Source organism: Temnothorax americanus, unplaced genomic scaffold, assembly GCF_048541705.1.
Source record: "Temnothorax americanus isolate GAGA-0224 unplaced genomic scaffold, ASM4854170v1 Scaffold32, whole genome shotgun sequence".
NCBI lineage: Eukaryota > Metazoa > Arthropoda > Insecta > Hymenoptera > Formicidae > Temnothorax > Temnothorax americanus.
In genome coordinates, this window is record NW_027509464.1 from 1713407 (window position 1) to 1731679 (window position 18273).

Here is an 18273-nt window from a genome sequence, read left to right on the forward strand (position 1 = left end):
TCCGACGTACATTGTAAAAAGCACCAATGGAGGAGCGATCACGAATAGATAATTATTACACGTCGCTTGATTTGTCTCGACATCAATAACCATGCACCTGCATTCATTAGCATCGAAAAGATCAGAACGCCGATTGCAATTTTGCATAAATATTATCCATTAAATTTTACTGTTACTTTCAAAATCAGGTCTTTTCCAGCATAAAATTACACATTTCGTATGCCAATTATTACACGTTTCACAAGTTTTTGTTTAAGGGAATAATGGAGCAACGTTTAAACACGACACATGCGATTTACTTTTGTAAATATACTCTTCGCCAATTATGAGCCTATATTTGCTCGGACGGAAAATGCGGCAACGTATACATTATTTATATTTATTCATATAATTAATAACAAAATGACAAAAATTAGGATTCGATGTTGTTTAAGATCACTTTGTACCGCGTATATGAGAGGGACGAGATCGCAGCCAAATGGGCATTACGCGCACAAAAAGGAAAAGCTATCTCATCCAGTAAGACCTCGAAGTTGCGGAGTTAAGAGGAAAAAAGTTATCACGTCGTTGAACGAGATACAAGCGAGCGTGATATTACGCAATAGAGAGTGAAAGATGACGACAGAATTTCCAGCTTGATTTAGGAAAATATTTATGCCTCCCTCCGCGATGTATTGTACTCACCTCGATGTATGACCTTGCTGAACACGCTGGTGATGATCTGCAACTCGGGATTTAACACCTCGCCGAGCTGAAACAGAAAACAGCTTTCTTTGTGTATCCGGCTAAACGACAGTGACACCTTATACCGCACGTAACATCACCATCACCGCACCGTACCAACACCCGCCCGTCGCATGCACCGTCGGCGATGTGTCCTTCGCCATTCTGCCCCTGTCCCCCGCGCCATTTTCTCCGCCCTGATACGTTTTCCATCGATTTCCCATGAAAAGGGGTTGCTCGGTCGGTGCTAAGTGCACCGCATAAAGAGGTGAAGGCAAAGAGTCGTTTCAAAAGTTCTACACTGGGCGCCATTATAAAGGTAACCGTAAAACCCCTGACTAAACCGACCGTGGACTTTAAAGTAACTATAAATAATAAAAGTTGATCTGCGCGGCGCGGCCGCGTGGGTCCGCCGTCGATCAAAAGTTTCGCCGTTTCCCTATTCCGTGGCACAAAATTATTATCGCCGCCTCCGCCTCGTCTCTCTATTCCGTAAATAGAGGTAAACAAGGGAGATAAGAAGATGGATAAAATGAAGTGAGATACGATCGGGGATGGAATTGCGCGCGCGGCAGAGGTACTTCTCTCTATAATGGACGTATACTTCAGTATCCAGATTTATGGATAATCGTTAATTAAAACTATCAATGTTGTTACCGCATATAAGAGAACGTTTTACAAAAGAGCTATTGTGAACGAATAATAGAGGAACAATGTCTCCATTAACCTTTGGTGACATCGATTATATCATTATAGCAAAGAAAAAATCGCGTGTAAATATAAATTACATTAAAAATGCATTATATTTACTGCATATTACTTATGCATTATATATTAGTTATTAAATATTTTTGGTCGTAATATTGAGATTTTGAGATCCCTCCTCGTTTACGTAAAATGTATTTTACGATAATTAAATTGGTATTTTTAAATATCGTTTATATCGTAGACTCTGCGATTTAAATGTTTTAAGAAGAAGTTAATATTCGAGTGCAGACTTTATATCTCGCAGATGTTTTATATATTTGTTTCATAAGATCTCATAGCGTTTTATGACACAACAATTATCGGATAAATGGATATAATACTATTGAATTTATCCGGAGCTATAAGTTATGTAAAGAGGTGGCGACTGTTTTACCTCTTAATCCAGACACTTGAGAATTACATAGGACGTAATCGAGATTCAGTTGCGAGACAGGTAAGCGGACGCCGACGGTTTAATCTCCCTTTAAATTTCTTGTAATAAAGGGACCCTAATCTTAATTATGAGCTAAGAGAATTAATCTCAATGACGGCCGTCCTTAAACGTTCTTAATCTCGTCGCTCTAGGATAAACTTAACTGAGAAAATTCGCGGTAATCATGATTTCTTCATATTCATTTAATCAAAAGAAAATTTTTTTTTATCGCCGATACGATGAAGCTTTATAACACGTACTGACATTGTTCACACGCACGACACTTGCCGAATAATGTTTCACGAACATTTGAATTTTCAACAAAAATATAAATCTAAAAAATATTTAGTAAAAGTAAACGAGAAGCACATTTCTTTTTCTACAATACATCGAAAATTATTAACGATAGTGTATGTTTTTTCCGATTTCATTGTTGCTTCGTTTAAATTAATTACTAAAAAAGTTTCCTAAAAATATATTTAATTTACTTATTAATTCACCGTTTGCGTTTATATGTCCAACATCCAATGTAAAATACTGCGAAATCAGCTGCATTAAATCCCAACATGGCACGACCAAAGTCTATCTAGTTAAATCCGGTCTGCAGTTGCGGCTTACGCCGTCAGCATGTTGTTACTTGTTTGGCAAATCAACTGTACACTAATTTGTAATTGTAGCTTCGTAATTTCCGCGGCAGTTGGGCAATAAACAAGCTCCAACGACGACGCCCCGTCCTGAGATCGTATATCGATCGCGCGGCGAGGTCCTTCTGGTCTCACTTCTGGCCGCGCTCCGATGATCGCAGATAAAGAGTATATTGCCCTGGAACCGGTGCAGGGAACAGTCAGTGCTCGGCTTCGCGTCATATTATGCAGTCAACCCGACGGACGTGGGGAATTAGCCAAGCGCCGATTCATTCATCCTCTCCCTCCCTCTCTCCGTCTCTCGTAGGAACACAAGGATCCTTTCGTGCCGAATTTCTCCTTCAGTTTGATAGCGCGGAATTCCCGTCTTTTGTCATTAGATCAGGACTACTGACTGACAGCCGCGCTAAATTGACGTAGCGTAATTACGAGTTAGCAATTTCCTCGCAGCAGTTAAAGTGATAAACAACCGGCCATGCTAATCATTTGACTGTATTGATAAAGGATATTTGTCCACCGAAGAAAGGAGAGTGCGATGCCTTTATTGCGCTCTTATATAATTATAATTACAATTCGCTACAATTGATCACATCGAGCCTTTTACTTTCAAAAGAACGAAAAGAAATTAACTGTTTTACATGCAAATTTCGCTCTTTTAATATCACGAATTCGTGTTTGTACGTAATTTACCTTTGCGATGAATCGCAAGCAATTCGCGAAAATAAAGTCGCTGGAGTCGCGTGTGTTGCGAGTAAACTTTTTCCACCTCGCTCGAATGGGAGGGAGGGGGGGTCCGAAACTTTTTTTTCCAATAGCTTTCCAGCATGACACGCTTATATACCTCACAGATTTTAGGTCGTAAGTCGCGATTCCCCCGTTTCTCTTTCCAAGAAACTTTCGATTCCATTTAGTCGCTATAGTTTCTCTCTGACCTTCTCGCATTCCACAAAGCAATTGTCACGACGACGGCACGCGCTATTTACACGTCGCAACGGTCGCAGCAAGGCCAGATGTAAAAGTGGCGCATAATCGCGTCAATTGTCGCATAATTGCGCGAATTATAAAAATCGCGATGAGTTTATTCATCAAGCTGCGTCTATTATAACGAATCGTTCCTTTGATGTTGAAATTCAGAACAACATATGTTAGCGCATTACGGAGTTTTACGGAGTATTGACGCTTTGAAAGTTTCCGGCGTTGCGCGTTAAAACGTCGACGGGAGTTCGTTTAGGTCTGAGATCGCAGAAATACCGACGGTGTATCACCGAGGTACCGACTCATTTGGATCTCATCCCTCAGACACCCCAGGGTATAATCCGTTTGAATTACAGTCGTCAACCCCGTTGCCTCCAGACACGCCTTTACGATCTATTCGTCGGGAGATCGAGCACCTGTTAAAGGTTTCCAGGAAGGATGATGCCGCAATGGGATTATTCAAAACACTAACCTTTTCGGACGTGCAACCGCTGCATTTGCCCGGGTTTATTTTGCTCTCATTGGAATTTATAATGCGAAAATATATTTCGCGGTCACCCAAAGTGTTCTCTATTTATGCGGATTTTAATTTATAATAACATTTAGCTCCCTCTCATTTGTCACACATCCGAAGCGTCGCGCGACTTTCTATATTATAACGTTTAATTCAACATTAATCCATAGCGCAATTATAAGTAAATAAAATCATTTTGACTGAGCAATTTCAATTAATCAAAATTTTTCGATTTTTCTTCTAATATCTTTCTTCCGATGGAATACTAATCCACTATGGAATATATAGCAACCGAAAAATCTTTTGCATTATCTCTGCGGGAGCCGGATCATCGGGATCATGAATATTTATATACTTATCTGTCATATTAATCAGCAGACGGGCTGGCAAGCAACGAGAGACGAGAGCTAATGTAAAAGCGCACGTAGAGGCGCGGCTGTAAATTCTAGCGGAAAAAGCGCGCTATTATGTTCGGTATTATCGCGTCGACGAACCCTTTTCATCGTCTTAAAGCCATCGTCGTCGCCTTAAAGCGCTCGTAAACATCCCTCTTAAAAATATTCAGAAGTTGCTGTCGTTTGTCGACGGCTGCAAGCGGAGTCAAACTGCGTCGTTATGACGCATAGTCGCTGCAACGCATACAGCTTCTCTCCTTCTTTCTCTCTTTTCCACTCTTATTTCGTTCGTCTTCGTTACACCGCGGTTTCGAAGGCTAAGTTGCTAAAGAGAGCGGAAAACGGACGGGAAAAGGGCGCTCGCCGAAAGAGGGTGCGCGCAAGTGGCGTAGGAGACAGAAGGTCGTCGCCGAAAGTTTCAAAGTTATTCTGGAGATAAATACAGTTCAGGTCGGCAGTGGTTATTGCATGTTTTATATCGCACCCTTTACAGGAAGAGAGAAGAGGGAGGAAAAATGCATCACGTGACGATAATCTTTTTCATTTTAGATTATTATACGTGAAAAATATTCCGCTCTCTACCGCGGCAGAAAATGTGGGAACGAGCTGGCTCACGTTTCTCTATTTCTGTTCAAATAACATAGCTGAAAACTCAGTCCATTCGTGGTTTTAACTACAAATGAAAAACATGTATACATATCTATATATATATATACATATATTTTATAAACACGTAGTTTCTCGTCTAAATCTATTTGGCGGCATAAAATTTCACAAAAGATTACTGTTAAAAAAATTCTGATCCTCTATCTTTGCAAAGTTCTTTTCCTCGCAGTTTATTTTTGAGGTATATAAATTTGTTCGTACGAATTAATAGAGAAAGATTTCTTCCATTTTCAATCTTACGACAATGTCAGCAAGCAAGACATTTAAATATTAGATTAAAGCTAATTTATCATGCATTAATTATAATATTTGTTCAAATGGTGTAATAACGGACTAATGGGGTATAGATTCCTATCAGCAAAAAATTGAAAAGGAAGATCGTGTGAAGGAAGAGATAACGGCTTAATAATTCCATTGGAGGTTGCAAATTCAGTTTGTAGATGATCTGGAGGAAGCTCGAGAGAGCGGTTATCCATGAGCGAAATAATTGCTCCACGATAATAATTTCGTTATTCGAAAAGGAGTACGAACGGAAAACGGTTCGTTATTTTCTGTATGATATTAAAATCGTATTCGCTTTGATCGATACTATCCGATTTATTCTTTACGCACAGATATACATTTCATATATTCGATATTGTTGTCATGCGAAGAAAAAAATATAATGGCAAATTTATTTATTGTAAAAAGTACAATACAGTATGCTGCGTAATGAAACGCGATACAAATTGTAATGTGATATTGTAAGTGTAATTTGAAAATAATATTACAGATATTTATATATTATATTACATATATTATATACATATATTACATATATACATGTTATTTGTATATTATAAATATTTGTAATACAATTTTCAAATTACACCTACAATATGACGTTATATCGGCTATTTTAGCTCACATTAATAATTTCGTTATTATTAATGAATTTCGACACGCATAGTTAAAATTAACAAAATCTTATTTAACTCAAGGTATTAGTTTTTGGTCAGGTAGTATTTAATTTTCATTCTTTCATATTTAACAGTGTATCAAGCAAAACTGCATAAAATTACAATTTACAACTTGTTGATTTGTCGATTTGCGCGTGTTTGTGATTATTGCGATTATCTATTTTATAAAGAATGACCTCGGTCAAAAGTACGATTTGGCGTTTATAACGAGAAAAATGAGAAGGTATGGACCGACGAGGTAAGAAAAGACGTAAAACAAAGAAACGAACACAAGGGATAAAGGAGAGTCGCGACACAGCTTTAGCCGGCCAGAAGGTTCCTCTCAAAACTTTGGAATTTATTCCTGTGTTAAACGCCGCGCGTCTTGGAAAACTTACCGCGTGTTTGCGCGCAGCCCCCGACCGAAATGATTATGCCATAATAATGATATTGTTAGTTGGAAATGTAAGGGCTGCCGAGGTTTGCTGCTTGAAAAAATAACGGGTAATGTTCGCCCTCGCCTTCGTGATGTAATTAATACCCGTTGGAGAAACTTCACTGGTCTATATACCTGTTGTGCACATGCGCGCGCGCTCGCATACTTTTATACGCGAAGTTGTTTTTACTCGTGTCGAAAACATTTGTTACATCCTTCAACGTATTATTCTCGAAATTTTATAGAACTTGTCAGACTGTACCAAATTATTTTCTGGCAATTCATCTAGATGTGTATAATTCCAACAAAAATTCCCGCGAAAGAATTAGCGAGTTTAAGGGAATTAACGTAATCGAACATTCGTCATTTATTCCTCGCAAGGCAAGTGTTATTAGCGAGGCTATACATAGTGTCTGTCACGTGCTAACTACCGTAATCTCTGATACGCTGAATGCATTTGTAAGGGGAAGCTAAGTGCGGTCCAAAGTCGAGAAAGTTAGCATCACGATATGCGCCCTGCAATGTTAGAAACGGTTTCGCCATAACACGATGGCTTGACAAGAGTCGAGGGATGGGAAGTGGCGAAGGTGTTAACAACCAACATAATTATCAATTTACGCGGCTCGCCTAACTAAACGTAGAGTTTAGTTAGAAACCGATAGATTATCATGTAAATGAATTTGGATATGTATTTTTTAGTAGTTTACATTGTTATGTGTAATATTAATTGCATACATTGTTGCATACATAAAGTTATATGTCTCTCGTCGATCATTGTCGGCTTTATTACATTTAATTAAAACCCTGCTAATTAAACTCGATGTATATTTCTTATAAATTTTCACAGGTATCGCGAAATAAAAATAGTTACTAAACAATATTGTTAATTTTTAAATCCTAATTCTTTAAATTTCAAAGAAACTCTTATATCCCTCAACATCTTAAATTTAATGTTATAAAATTATTTTTTACATTTTATTTATTCTTCCAGAACCATATGCATTCTCAATTTTACCGAATGCAGCAAAGTTAATATCTGCGCGCTTTAATTACGTTTTTATTAATGATGTATAAGATTAAATGACTGTAAAAATTTATAGCGTGGAAGTTATACGTGCGAAAACTTTTGCGGATTTAAACAATTTGAAAAATGGACGAAACTTTCGTCGGGTGGACGGAAAATTCACTCACCTGCACCATTAACGAGATCGCCACCAGTCCCTGACTTTTATGCTGCGCCTCGCTCATGTTGTGATACAGTTCGGCATTAAAGCCATAGACTTGTATCTGCAACAGAAAACCACAAAGAAATTACCTTCCCGGTGGAATCGTGCCACGGGCATAATCGTATCTCCCGCAACGCGATCACGCCGACAAATTCCGTCCTCGCACGAACAAATTCTCGAGTTCAGAGTTTAGATTCCGGAACATTTCGTGCCCGACGACGCCTCGTACCACGTCGTTCTCCTTGTTGCCCCATGCTTCTATCTCCCCTCGAGATCGACTCGCTACAATCACGTCTCTGGTCGACCGTTGCCGGCTTTACTGCAGCTAATTAAACGCAGAGCCCTCGATGTATTAATAAATATTCAGGGCTAGATAAATACTAAGTCAATTTTTTGTGTAAACTCAAAAATACTCATACAAAATGCAGATATAACAAATAAAAATACTTTGTAAAGAACATCAATGACTTTTGGGCGGTTATTCTTCAGTTTTCAAGAGGCACTGATATTTCTAAAAATACTAAATGTAATAAAATTATTCACGTCTTTTATAAATTGTCTTTATAAATTCTTAGCTTTATATACATGTTGGATATTGTGTTAAAAATTGAAGAAATCGATAAAAGATTCCGGAGTATGATCTGCGCATTGGAAGTATATTCGGCTCCGTCTTTTATGCCTTGAATAAATATTCCAAGAATATTTATCGAACACATACCTATTAAATCACATTCTTACGCGAGTATATAAATCTTCAGAGGCCAAGATTCTTAAGCGCATACCATATGTGGATGCACTTTTCCTTTGACATTTTTGTGCGCCTTCTTACGTCAGAATCTTCGTCTTTAGTAAACGGAAATATTCTCTCGTACTATGTACACTTTTTGTAGAAATATTGAACTCTTGCGAGAATAAAGTTTCCTTCGATACTTGATCATATCTCGCGCGCCTTTTAACACATTTCGCCTTTATCTTCATATTCTCATATGTACAAATAGATATATGTTATTATTACAATAAAATAAATATTCCTTTCGCTGCAACTAACCACATCCGCAAGATTTATAAATAGCAAAGAATGCATGCACTACGCGGCTCTCGTTGTTTTAGAAAGAAAACCTAGATAAGTGTACAGTGTATGCAGGTAAGTCACAAGACGGATCTATCGTCGCGTGCACACGGGAAAGCAGCGTTCAGTTTATAGAGAAATGGAAACCTGCAAGTCGCTCGTAAAATGTATCTTGTTTTTTTTGGGACATACATCTCGTTTCGTGTCTCATTTCCCACGAATGTCACCTGCTATAAGTTTTGTATGCTGGATAAGGCGCGGAAAAGACACCGACGACGTGTACGTGTCTTTCTCGCGAAGAAAAAGATTTCGTCGCGATCGCTTTTCTTTGCAGTATTTTCACCCTCCTCCTTTCTCTACACCTCACCTCCCCTCTCTTTCTTTCGTAGTTTCCCTTTTGTCTCCATCGTTCCGTCTTTCTTCGCTGTATCCGTGTATCTGTTTCTTTTCTGCAGGTAATGGCATTGCTACGGCACTTCCGGTTGTGCCTAAGGGTATCTGAAATGCCCGCGACGCGCGACGAGTTCTTCTTCAAAGACATCGGAGTATGCTGGCTGTAGCGCGACAGATGGGGGCAAGGATATGAAGAAAGAGGGATACAGGGATAAGAGAGCGACGTGAGATACGCGAGAAAAAAAAGATAGTGCAACGCGACGAGAGGAAGCGGGAGAATTGCTGGGAGTGAGTGTAAATCCACTGCGTCTGATCAAAGTACGACTCGTACTACTAGGAATAGGAAAGATTCTCTCTTTCTTCTCATTTTCGTGAAATTTTCTCCCGCCCCGACCGCTCCCCTTTCCTCATCGTTTCTGCCTTTTAGCAGGATATTTTTCTCTCGGTAGCTTCTTCGCTCATGGAAGAAGGAATCTCTCTCTTTCTTTCTTACTCTTTTTAGTCATCACGTAGTCGAAAAATTTTATATCTTTCAAATGAGATTTTATTTCAATTATTGAGAACACAGATGATAATTTATTGTTACAATGTGGCGAGAATGAAATTACGAAGATTCTGTTCATTTTGATGCGTTTTGAAAATTGAAAAGCAAAAATAGATTATAAATTATTATGATTATTGTACATTTTATGTAATATGAAGAATGATTAAGAATATGGGTAATATATTTAATTCATACAGTTCCAAATATTTATAGCACGTGTCATATGCTCAAATCAATCCTTCTATATAAAACTAATCAATAATATTAATAAAAAAAATTACTAATGTTTATCACTGAAATTTATTGGATATTCTATTTATTAGTTAGACATTCGCACAATTTTCATGTGTCGATTAATTCTCATTTTGATTTGTCACGTGTCTTTCATCTTAATTTAAACCTTTAAGGTAAAAAATTAAATATAACAATAAAACTCGGAAAGTTCCTTCGACGCAACTTTCTAACAAGAAATTTAAGAAAGAAAAAATTATGTGAATCAGCAAAGCGACTTATTTCGACGTTTGATTGACGGCTTTTACATGCAAACTGAAAGTTTCAATATTTATCGCGGGTAAACAGAAGTGGAAGTTAGGTACGCGAAAACAGCAGTCTGTGGAAAGTTGAGGGAGCATTTATTCAAACTTCATAAAATTTAATGCACGAATATATTCTGAGATTACGAATGATTTTTGGAAAATCAAGTATACGTATGCATTCTTAATTACAATTTTTCCAAGATATTTTAAACAATAAATTATAATCACTTTAATTATACCAGCTCAAGACACAAAGAATCAAAATTTTTATCTTTTTTCCTCAAAGTATTTGATAATAAATTTAAAGACTTGCAATTACGAGTCTGGCTTGCACGTAACATGTATGCGTATATAATTAACTTGATTTTATTGAAACCAATAATCAAATATTTTTTATAATATAATTGCACGTAATTTCAATAAATTGAATTTTTTGCTTAACAGATTTTTCTCCAGGTTACCTTGTACGACTAGTCAATACGGCTAAAGAGAGAAATTGTTATTAAGAAGCACTCTGTCGACAAATCAGCTTTCAGCGCTCATTATATTATTGCTGATACATATTGTAGAACCTTCGTTCTCTGAGTATTATAAAACATCATATTAGAAATATCTTTTACGTTTTTAAGCCCCTTTCTTACCATCTGACGAATGAAATAATTTATGTATAGCATACAAAATTCTGTTTTGTCTCGAAATGTCGAACACAAGCATAACTTAATGCGAGTTACACAGTTTCGGGCTGAAGGCCACGTAAGAATTGTGTAACATTTTAAATTTATGACGCAGAGAACTGCGTATAATTGTTACGTGCACATAATATAAAGTATATTCGTTAAAAAAAGAAATAGGATAATCCGTGTGACAAAAGATGTTATTCTACCGGCATTTATTTTTACATTTTTTCACGCGCGAGCTTTTATTCAGAAATACGGTGTACTTTTTCGTCCTTCCATTATCTCGAGCCGGGATAAAATTCTGCGGCTCTTAGCTACGCGGCGATCCCGAAATTCGTTGTCACGGGCGAGCAAAATCCTAATACTTGACGACCGAGCCAAGGCGGTATATAGCCCGAGCTTTCTGAAATTTGCTACGCCCTGGAAATTCGGAATTCACCGCGGGTAAGCCGCGAAGTGCCGAGCTGGCCCTCTCTTCCTCTGAGCACCTTCACTTCACGTGTATACCATCCGATCTCAACGTATCTTCTGCACTCTGCCTCTCATCCTGGCCCGATGCCTCCTTCACGACCACCATCTCGTGCTTTACCCGCCACTTTGCCCGCCACTAGAGCATAATCACTACCCTCTGCGAAGACTGCGACGAGCCCGCAAACACAGTCGCGCATTCGGTAAACGCATTATCTCCTCTTTAAGCGGTCCCGACGACAGTCTCGGTGAAAATTATTTTTACACACGCAGTGGAGTTAATCATCGTCGAATATCTACTCCGGACTAACAAAAAATACCGCGAATACCGTGTATCAGCTTATTTGTTAAAACGCAAAGTGTCACCTATAGCATGCGATATCCATTTGAAAGCATGTTCTGTAATTTCGTAACGTAATAAATAATGTAATTTATGGAGATCATATTTTCATCATCGTAATCATTGTAATCGTGTGCAAAGAGGTATCGTTCGACTTTCAACGTACATTATTAAAATGATTTCAAGTGAAGAAGGACACAAGAGTAATGGGTATAAGTATCAGTTTTCAAGAAGATATATACATTTTGTGAACAATATCGCATTGCGATATCAGATTTTATATATTACAATGATTCGATACGATATTATGCACAGCGGCATAGCGGTAAGCGGTAATAGCAACTGATCCGACGACACTAGTTAACCTATTGGCCTGGACCTACGAGGCTATCTTGCAGTTGCAATGCAAGCTACCAGACTGGACACACGAAATTGTCTCGTATGCAAACTTTGTCCGGATCTGATTACAAACAGTTCCCATCGCCTTCGCAAGCAGCAGTTTCTGTGATAACTACACCGAACACTGAAACCTCTATTTTAACATTGCTATAATTTATTTCTACAACCGCACATTCATATGCTATAAAAAAAATGAAAAAAAATTTCTGGTAAATCTGGATCTACGAAAATCAAATCATAAGCGTAGAGTTAACAGATAAAGCTATTCTTTTCTTAATTGATATGCGCACTCTCGCGTATATTCATAGCGTTATATATACGTTCTTTCAGCGCGGTGCCTCTATAATACTTTGGGAGCAGGTGTGATAACGCCCTGCGAGTCACGGCCGATATATGAATATTCGATATGCGCGGTTCATTCGTTGGGCGCATCAAGTGTGAAATCAGCGAGTGCAATCGCGAGGGGGTAAACGTACTAAACTGAAAAATCGGCACCTCGAGATAAACGAGATTCATTTATATAAAGTATGCTCGCTGAACATTGCAGTTATAAAATATCTCTATCAAATTTAAAATCGATTTTTTGTCGCTAATCTTAAATTAGCATAGGGACACGGAAATTAGAATCTGTAAATACATTGCAATTAAAGAATTAAAATAATCCGATTCAAAACGGGACGTTGTTACGCGTAGCGAGTTGTAATGCATTGTCAATATAATCCGTGTTCAACAAATCAAAGGTTGAAAATAAAGTGGACTTGTCGACTCTCAATTTTCCGCTTCGATTCTCCGAATCGTAATTATAATTATAGAAGATTTAAACATCATATTATGTACAATTTAATCCTGCAATATACGTCAGCAGAACGTAATAAACGATTAACTGTAAGCAAATAAACCGTAGCCAATAAAACGGGTAGATTAAAACCTGTGTTCTGATAGACTTAATAAAGGACAGCACGTCGTGTTGCCGTCATAATTGAAAAATCCAATATTGCCGAACCGAAGAGCGGCGAAATCATATCAAAGCAAGATAACGAATACCGAAACGTGTGTCTCTGAAGTTTGATATTTTCCGCGTATTTACACGTTTCCGAAAATCAATTTTTTAAGGCGGAAGATAAACGAATCGCCAGAAAATAGACGGGATATCGCATATTATAAACAAGTAGCAAGTTTGATAAGTGGATTAAATAATAATAATAATAGAGACAGTTCTCTCAAGGAAAATCTATCTACATCTCAGACTGTTAAATATGGACGGATTAATGCGTCAATAAAGATTTCTCCTTTTTATATTAATTATTTTTTGTTGATACTTAATATGTCGCATCGATATTTTCAATGTGTTTCTTGTATATTCGTTAATTGCAATATTCCTGTTTTCGAATGAGAAAATATATTTGTCCCGACCTTTCTATAAAGCTACGGCTCATTTTACTGCACTCGACGCAAAATTACCACTACCATTGCGATCTTACGTTGCGTCATTACACGAGTCTTTTTTCTCAGATTCGCGAGGATGTGCATCAAGGATAATTCACGCATTAGGGGGTGCGCTTATGGCGTTCTTGCGGCCTATGGGCATGCCATCACGATTTCTGGCACAATGCGCTATTCTACTATGATAGATATATAGCTGTAATGCCGCGCTGCCATCCCTTACCACCGACCCTTCCACCCGGCGGCTCTATATTAACCCACGAGTGCCGGCAGCACAGACACGAATGCCTATACGGGCACAGCGACGCCGCGACCGACGTGACAATACACGCCGGGATACGCGTGCATTAATATGTAGATGCGTATGTATACGCGTATACGTGTACACACAGAGCCGTCGGAGAATTCCTACTATTCATATGTAGATGCGTCTTGCGTCATTTTGTTTGAAAAATCCCCAAGTACTCCATTACCGTCCGAGCGTTACGTCGTTCCTACGGATACCCCTGTTATATCGCGTCGCCGGCGCTTAATTGAATGTGGCGATTATACTTTCAAATTATTGCTAATTACGTTTTAGCGTCGTTATATATAGTTAACCCCGCGGAACGGCATGTAAAAAGCCTTTCTTTGCGACGCGCGGATTATCGTCTATCTCTGTTTGTCCAGGGCTTTTGACTGCCGCATTTTCACGTCAGCCCGACGTCAACGTGAAGAGGAAGAAAAAAAAACGTTTTCTATAATATTCCAATTTCCCAACATTTCAAATATCGTATGAATAGGCACTTACGATAATGGCTGGCAGTCACCGCCGCTTATCGGTATATATATATGTATTTGCGCGTGCGGCGGGCCCGCGTAATCCCGGTGAAAAAAAAAAAAATTACCGCATCGTATATGCGTGTATAATAATGCAGTATAAACACAAAATTAATTAATAAGTTTCCGAAACCAGGCGGAGCAAGCGTTCGTAACGCGTTACATCATTCCGCGATCCAATTAAGTCGCGATCGACATCGCTATTATTAATTTATTCGTCGATCGAAATTAGAAAAGTCCGCTCATGATATACATACAACATTAGTCGTGGTTGTAAAATTTTAATGACGTTCAAGTGGGTGTCGAGATGCGACGTCCCGCCGAGAGAGTTACGATGGCGGGAACGATGGAGCTTTACGTGTAGAAAAAAAAAATATATCCAAGAGCACCGCTCTCTCTTCGGTCCCAGCGCCGCGCGGCGCGCCGCGCCGCCGGTGACCTTTTAGCACAAACCGGAAGTAAGGGAGGCGCTCGTGACAACACACAATCGCGACGCGACGAGGGTCGTTCAACTATAAACGACCACTACAATTACGGAAACGCGCGCTAGGGCCTCTCGACTGGTTAAAGCTCTGCACAGAATAATTAAATGAATATACGCGCTACCATTTCGGATTTCCCTTTATTCCACCATACGTTTAGTACGCGCTCGTGACCCACAGCCACATTCTCCTTAAAAGAGTTTCGCTGTAAACTTAATGACAAAGTTGAAAAATTAACGGATTGAGGGACAGTTACTAAAATCTATCGTGTTACCATGAAACATATAAATAAATATAATGCTACAACAATGGAAATGTATACAATAATGCATACAATAAATAATTATATGGAGATTGTTTTACTATTCTCTATTGTTTCATTAATCGTTTTAATTTCTCATAAACAGTATTCGTGCAATTTCGTACAAAGAAGTCACTCAGTCTGTTTAATTGCAGTTATTAAGGTCGACGATTATTATTACGACGATCATTAATTAATTAATTAATTAATTATTAATGCTAAACGTGGAATAACATATAATAAAATTTTGTCATCTTTGCGGGGTTCATTTGCGCAATGAAGTACACCGATAGCGACGCGACGGGTGGCTTTAAGGTATTAGCGTCCTTCCAGACAATTCCGAACGGCCGCGTTCCACGGACTGGACGCCATGTAGAAATTAAACCAATTATGCCTGTCAATTTGTGTACGCTCTGGTGGCATAATCATAGCACTCGAATCCCGTGCCACGTTGTTTGACCATTAGTGGGTATACCGGCTGTCAGAGCGCCGTTCCTATCAAAAGGACCCTCGGTATCCTACGTCGCATTTGCGCACTGCCACCGTTCTGTTTCGGTTTTGATCCCGAAATTAATCGGTCGATTAAATTTATGCTTAAATTGAAACCGCAGAAAATAATAATTCGTGAAACGTGTTCTAAAAAAGAGAGCGAGAAAAAAGAGAAAGAGACAGAGAACGAATCATATCGTAAAAATCATGATCTAATCACATTTTCAACCAAAAATTACATTTTAATTTCATCGCGCTAATTTGTTAATTAGATTTTTAAAAATTACTAAATATCAAACAAGCACGACGAGATCTTTTGACAATTCTTTAGAAAGTGAAACATTTGTGATGAGGAACAACGACGATAAGATAATATTTTAACATTTATGTGTAAATAGATATAATTTAACCCAAATTGGAAACATTTAATTAGCAAATTATCATGCAGTGAAGTTATTATAATCATTTTCTTCATAGAACGGAGCTCAAATTTCAGCTCGTATAAAAACCGATAATTACGACTTGTAAAATTTTCCTTGTTACGAAATCGCTTACAGCTTCGAAATGATCGTTATATCGGAAAATTTTTCATTTGGTATTATAATATCTTCGAGAGATTTAAAAAACAGAGATCCTCAATATACTCTGTTAATAGCTCTCCAAAGCTATAGATTATATTTATAACTCTATGAATCGGTCTGTGTTACACATCACATTCTCTGAGTAAATCTTTTCTGACTCGATCTCGAAGATGTATTCGAGTAAAATCGCGCCGACGTTTCTTACGTGATCGATGGCGTACAATAACACGCAACGCGCGCGGTTCGCCCAATTTGGCCGGGCACGGCGGCCATAAATTCGCGAACGGTCTCGACAGGGGCCTGTCTCTGCCGGGGTGGATAGCGCCGTACTCCCGTGGACATCCGTTTCGCGACGCGAGGGATGAGGGACCGGGGAAAACGGACCCCATTCGAGAAGCGCGCGCACTCAAGGTACTCCATCAGCTGCTTCTCGAGTAGGCTTTCGGCATCAAAGCGGCTCGTCCCTCAAACACGCTGGTAATGGGTCAGACTCGCTCGAGTGTCGTGGCTCTTGGAATTCCCTTGTCCTCCCCGGGTTAGGGCTTTCAGACCGAGCCTTCCTCCCCAAACCAACGCTCGGTCCTCCGGCCGCTAACCGCCGCGCCGTGCCCAAACCGCCAACCCGTTCTCGCTCGTACATATGACCGCCGATCTCTCCCTTTCCCCCGGGCTTTCTGAGCACGCGTATTAATGCAGATTTCATTATGCACGCCGTCGACGCCTAGCCGTGATCCAGCGACTCCCTCCCTCCCCCGTGCCGTCAAGTGTTTACGCGACCAAGATGCCGTCGCTGCCGCTGCAGCTTGAATTATTCGCGTCCCTTTGACGCCACGGAACTATGCGGGGCCCTTCACCGTCGTTGATTAATCGCCGGGCTTTTTAACGCGCCGTTGCCGCTAACGACGCCACTGTTGCATTTGAATGCAAATCGTGTAACGTGCTTGTGCGGTGCGCGTAGCCGTTCGCAGAGCTGTTGGCTCTGCCTGATGGACCATCGGTAAAAAAAAAAATGTTTATTTCTTTGCGATAGACGTGGATGAGCTAAAAAATAAAACTTGTAATAAAAAAGATATTTATATGGATATACTCTCGGGGCTGGAGTTATATTAAGTGAATTGTGTTAAAATTTTCGATTTTATAATCGCGAGGGACAATGCTCAGAGATCAAGATTCGACATTTAATTATGCAGCTTTGGTTCATGCATACATGGTGTGCTTTCAATGAAAGCGATCTCTTTCTAAATTGAGCGAATAACTTTTGTCATCAAATACACAAGCGTCTATTGAGCACACGGCATTATAGGGTACACCTAGCATTAATGTATCGTGCGTACCGGTTCCAAATGTAATTGTGTTTGCTCTCCCCGCCGGGAGTACTGAATTAATGATCAATAAACATGTTATGCTCTCTTTATTGACTACATGCGGCACGATTATCGTGTGTTACATTTATCCACCTAACATTTGCACCTTCCCGACTATCTCCTAGGCACCTGAAATTCGGCAAAATTTTGGAGTTCCTGATGAATGTCTTACTAATTAAAGATATCCGTATTTGACACAAAATAGCTAAGAAATCCATACGCAATAAGAGAAAATTCTATTCTCCAAAAATTTCCCGTTCTTTTGTATATAAATATAAAAACATAAAATATAAAAAGAAATCCCCAGATTTTAAGCTTGATGTTTTATTCTTTGACTTAACAAACCCTTCTCTTAAGTTAAGATCGATTCGACAAGCGAAAAAGTACACCGGATCTGTCCTTGCAGCTATCAAATTAATTCACATATGCTCTCGCATAGTCGGTGTTCTATATAGAGAAGCGACGTAAGCTAGATGAAGGGGGTGGCAGACCGTGCGATGGAAGATGACTGCCTTTGATTCACGACGCCATTGAAAGCCCGCTCCTCACTGAGGACGCAAGGATATATAACGGTCGGCCCAGATTATTTGGCGCTTTTCCTGATATCTTACTAAACAGCAATGCGCTCGTAACCCTTCTCTCAACACAGCGCACTAAATCACGGCGTATCA

General features: G+C 39.1%; 2 protein-coding genes across 5 annotated transcripts in view; one reads left to right on the forward strand and one right to left on the reverse strand.

The window, feature by feature from the left end:
- Window positions 1–9878, forward strand: part of LOC143901149 (uncharacterized) — a 97370-nt gene extending 87492 nt beyond the window's left edge. The window contains exon 6 of one of the 2 annotated variants that reach the window (XR_013258002.1): window positions 9222–9878. Coding sequence is in view for 1 of the 2 variants with exons in the window: in XM_077413181.1 (XP_077269307.1) it covers window positions 9222–9268 (47 nt within the window). In the remaining variant the exon portion in view is untranslated. The remainder of the gene's footprint in view (window positions 1–9221) is intronic. The other variant, XM_077413181.1, reaches the window with a different exon arrangement.
- The window catches only part of Carpa (Carbonic anhydrase-related protein A), a 131342-nt gene that overhangs the window by 16576 nt on the left and 96493 nt on the right, over window positions 1–18273 (reverse strand). For all 3 annotated transcript variants that reach the window (XM_077413187.1, XM_077413189.1, XM_077413188.1), the window contains exons 5-6: window positions 7663–7758; window positions 685–751 (exon numbers count right to left, since the gene is read on the reverse strand). In XM_077413187.1, the coding sequence (XP_077269313.1) occupies window positions 685–751; window positions 7663–7758 (163 nt within the window). The remainder of the gene's footprint in view (window positions 1–684; window positions 752–7662; window positions 7759–18273) is intronic.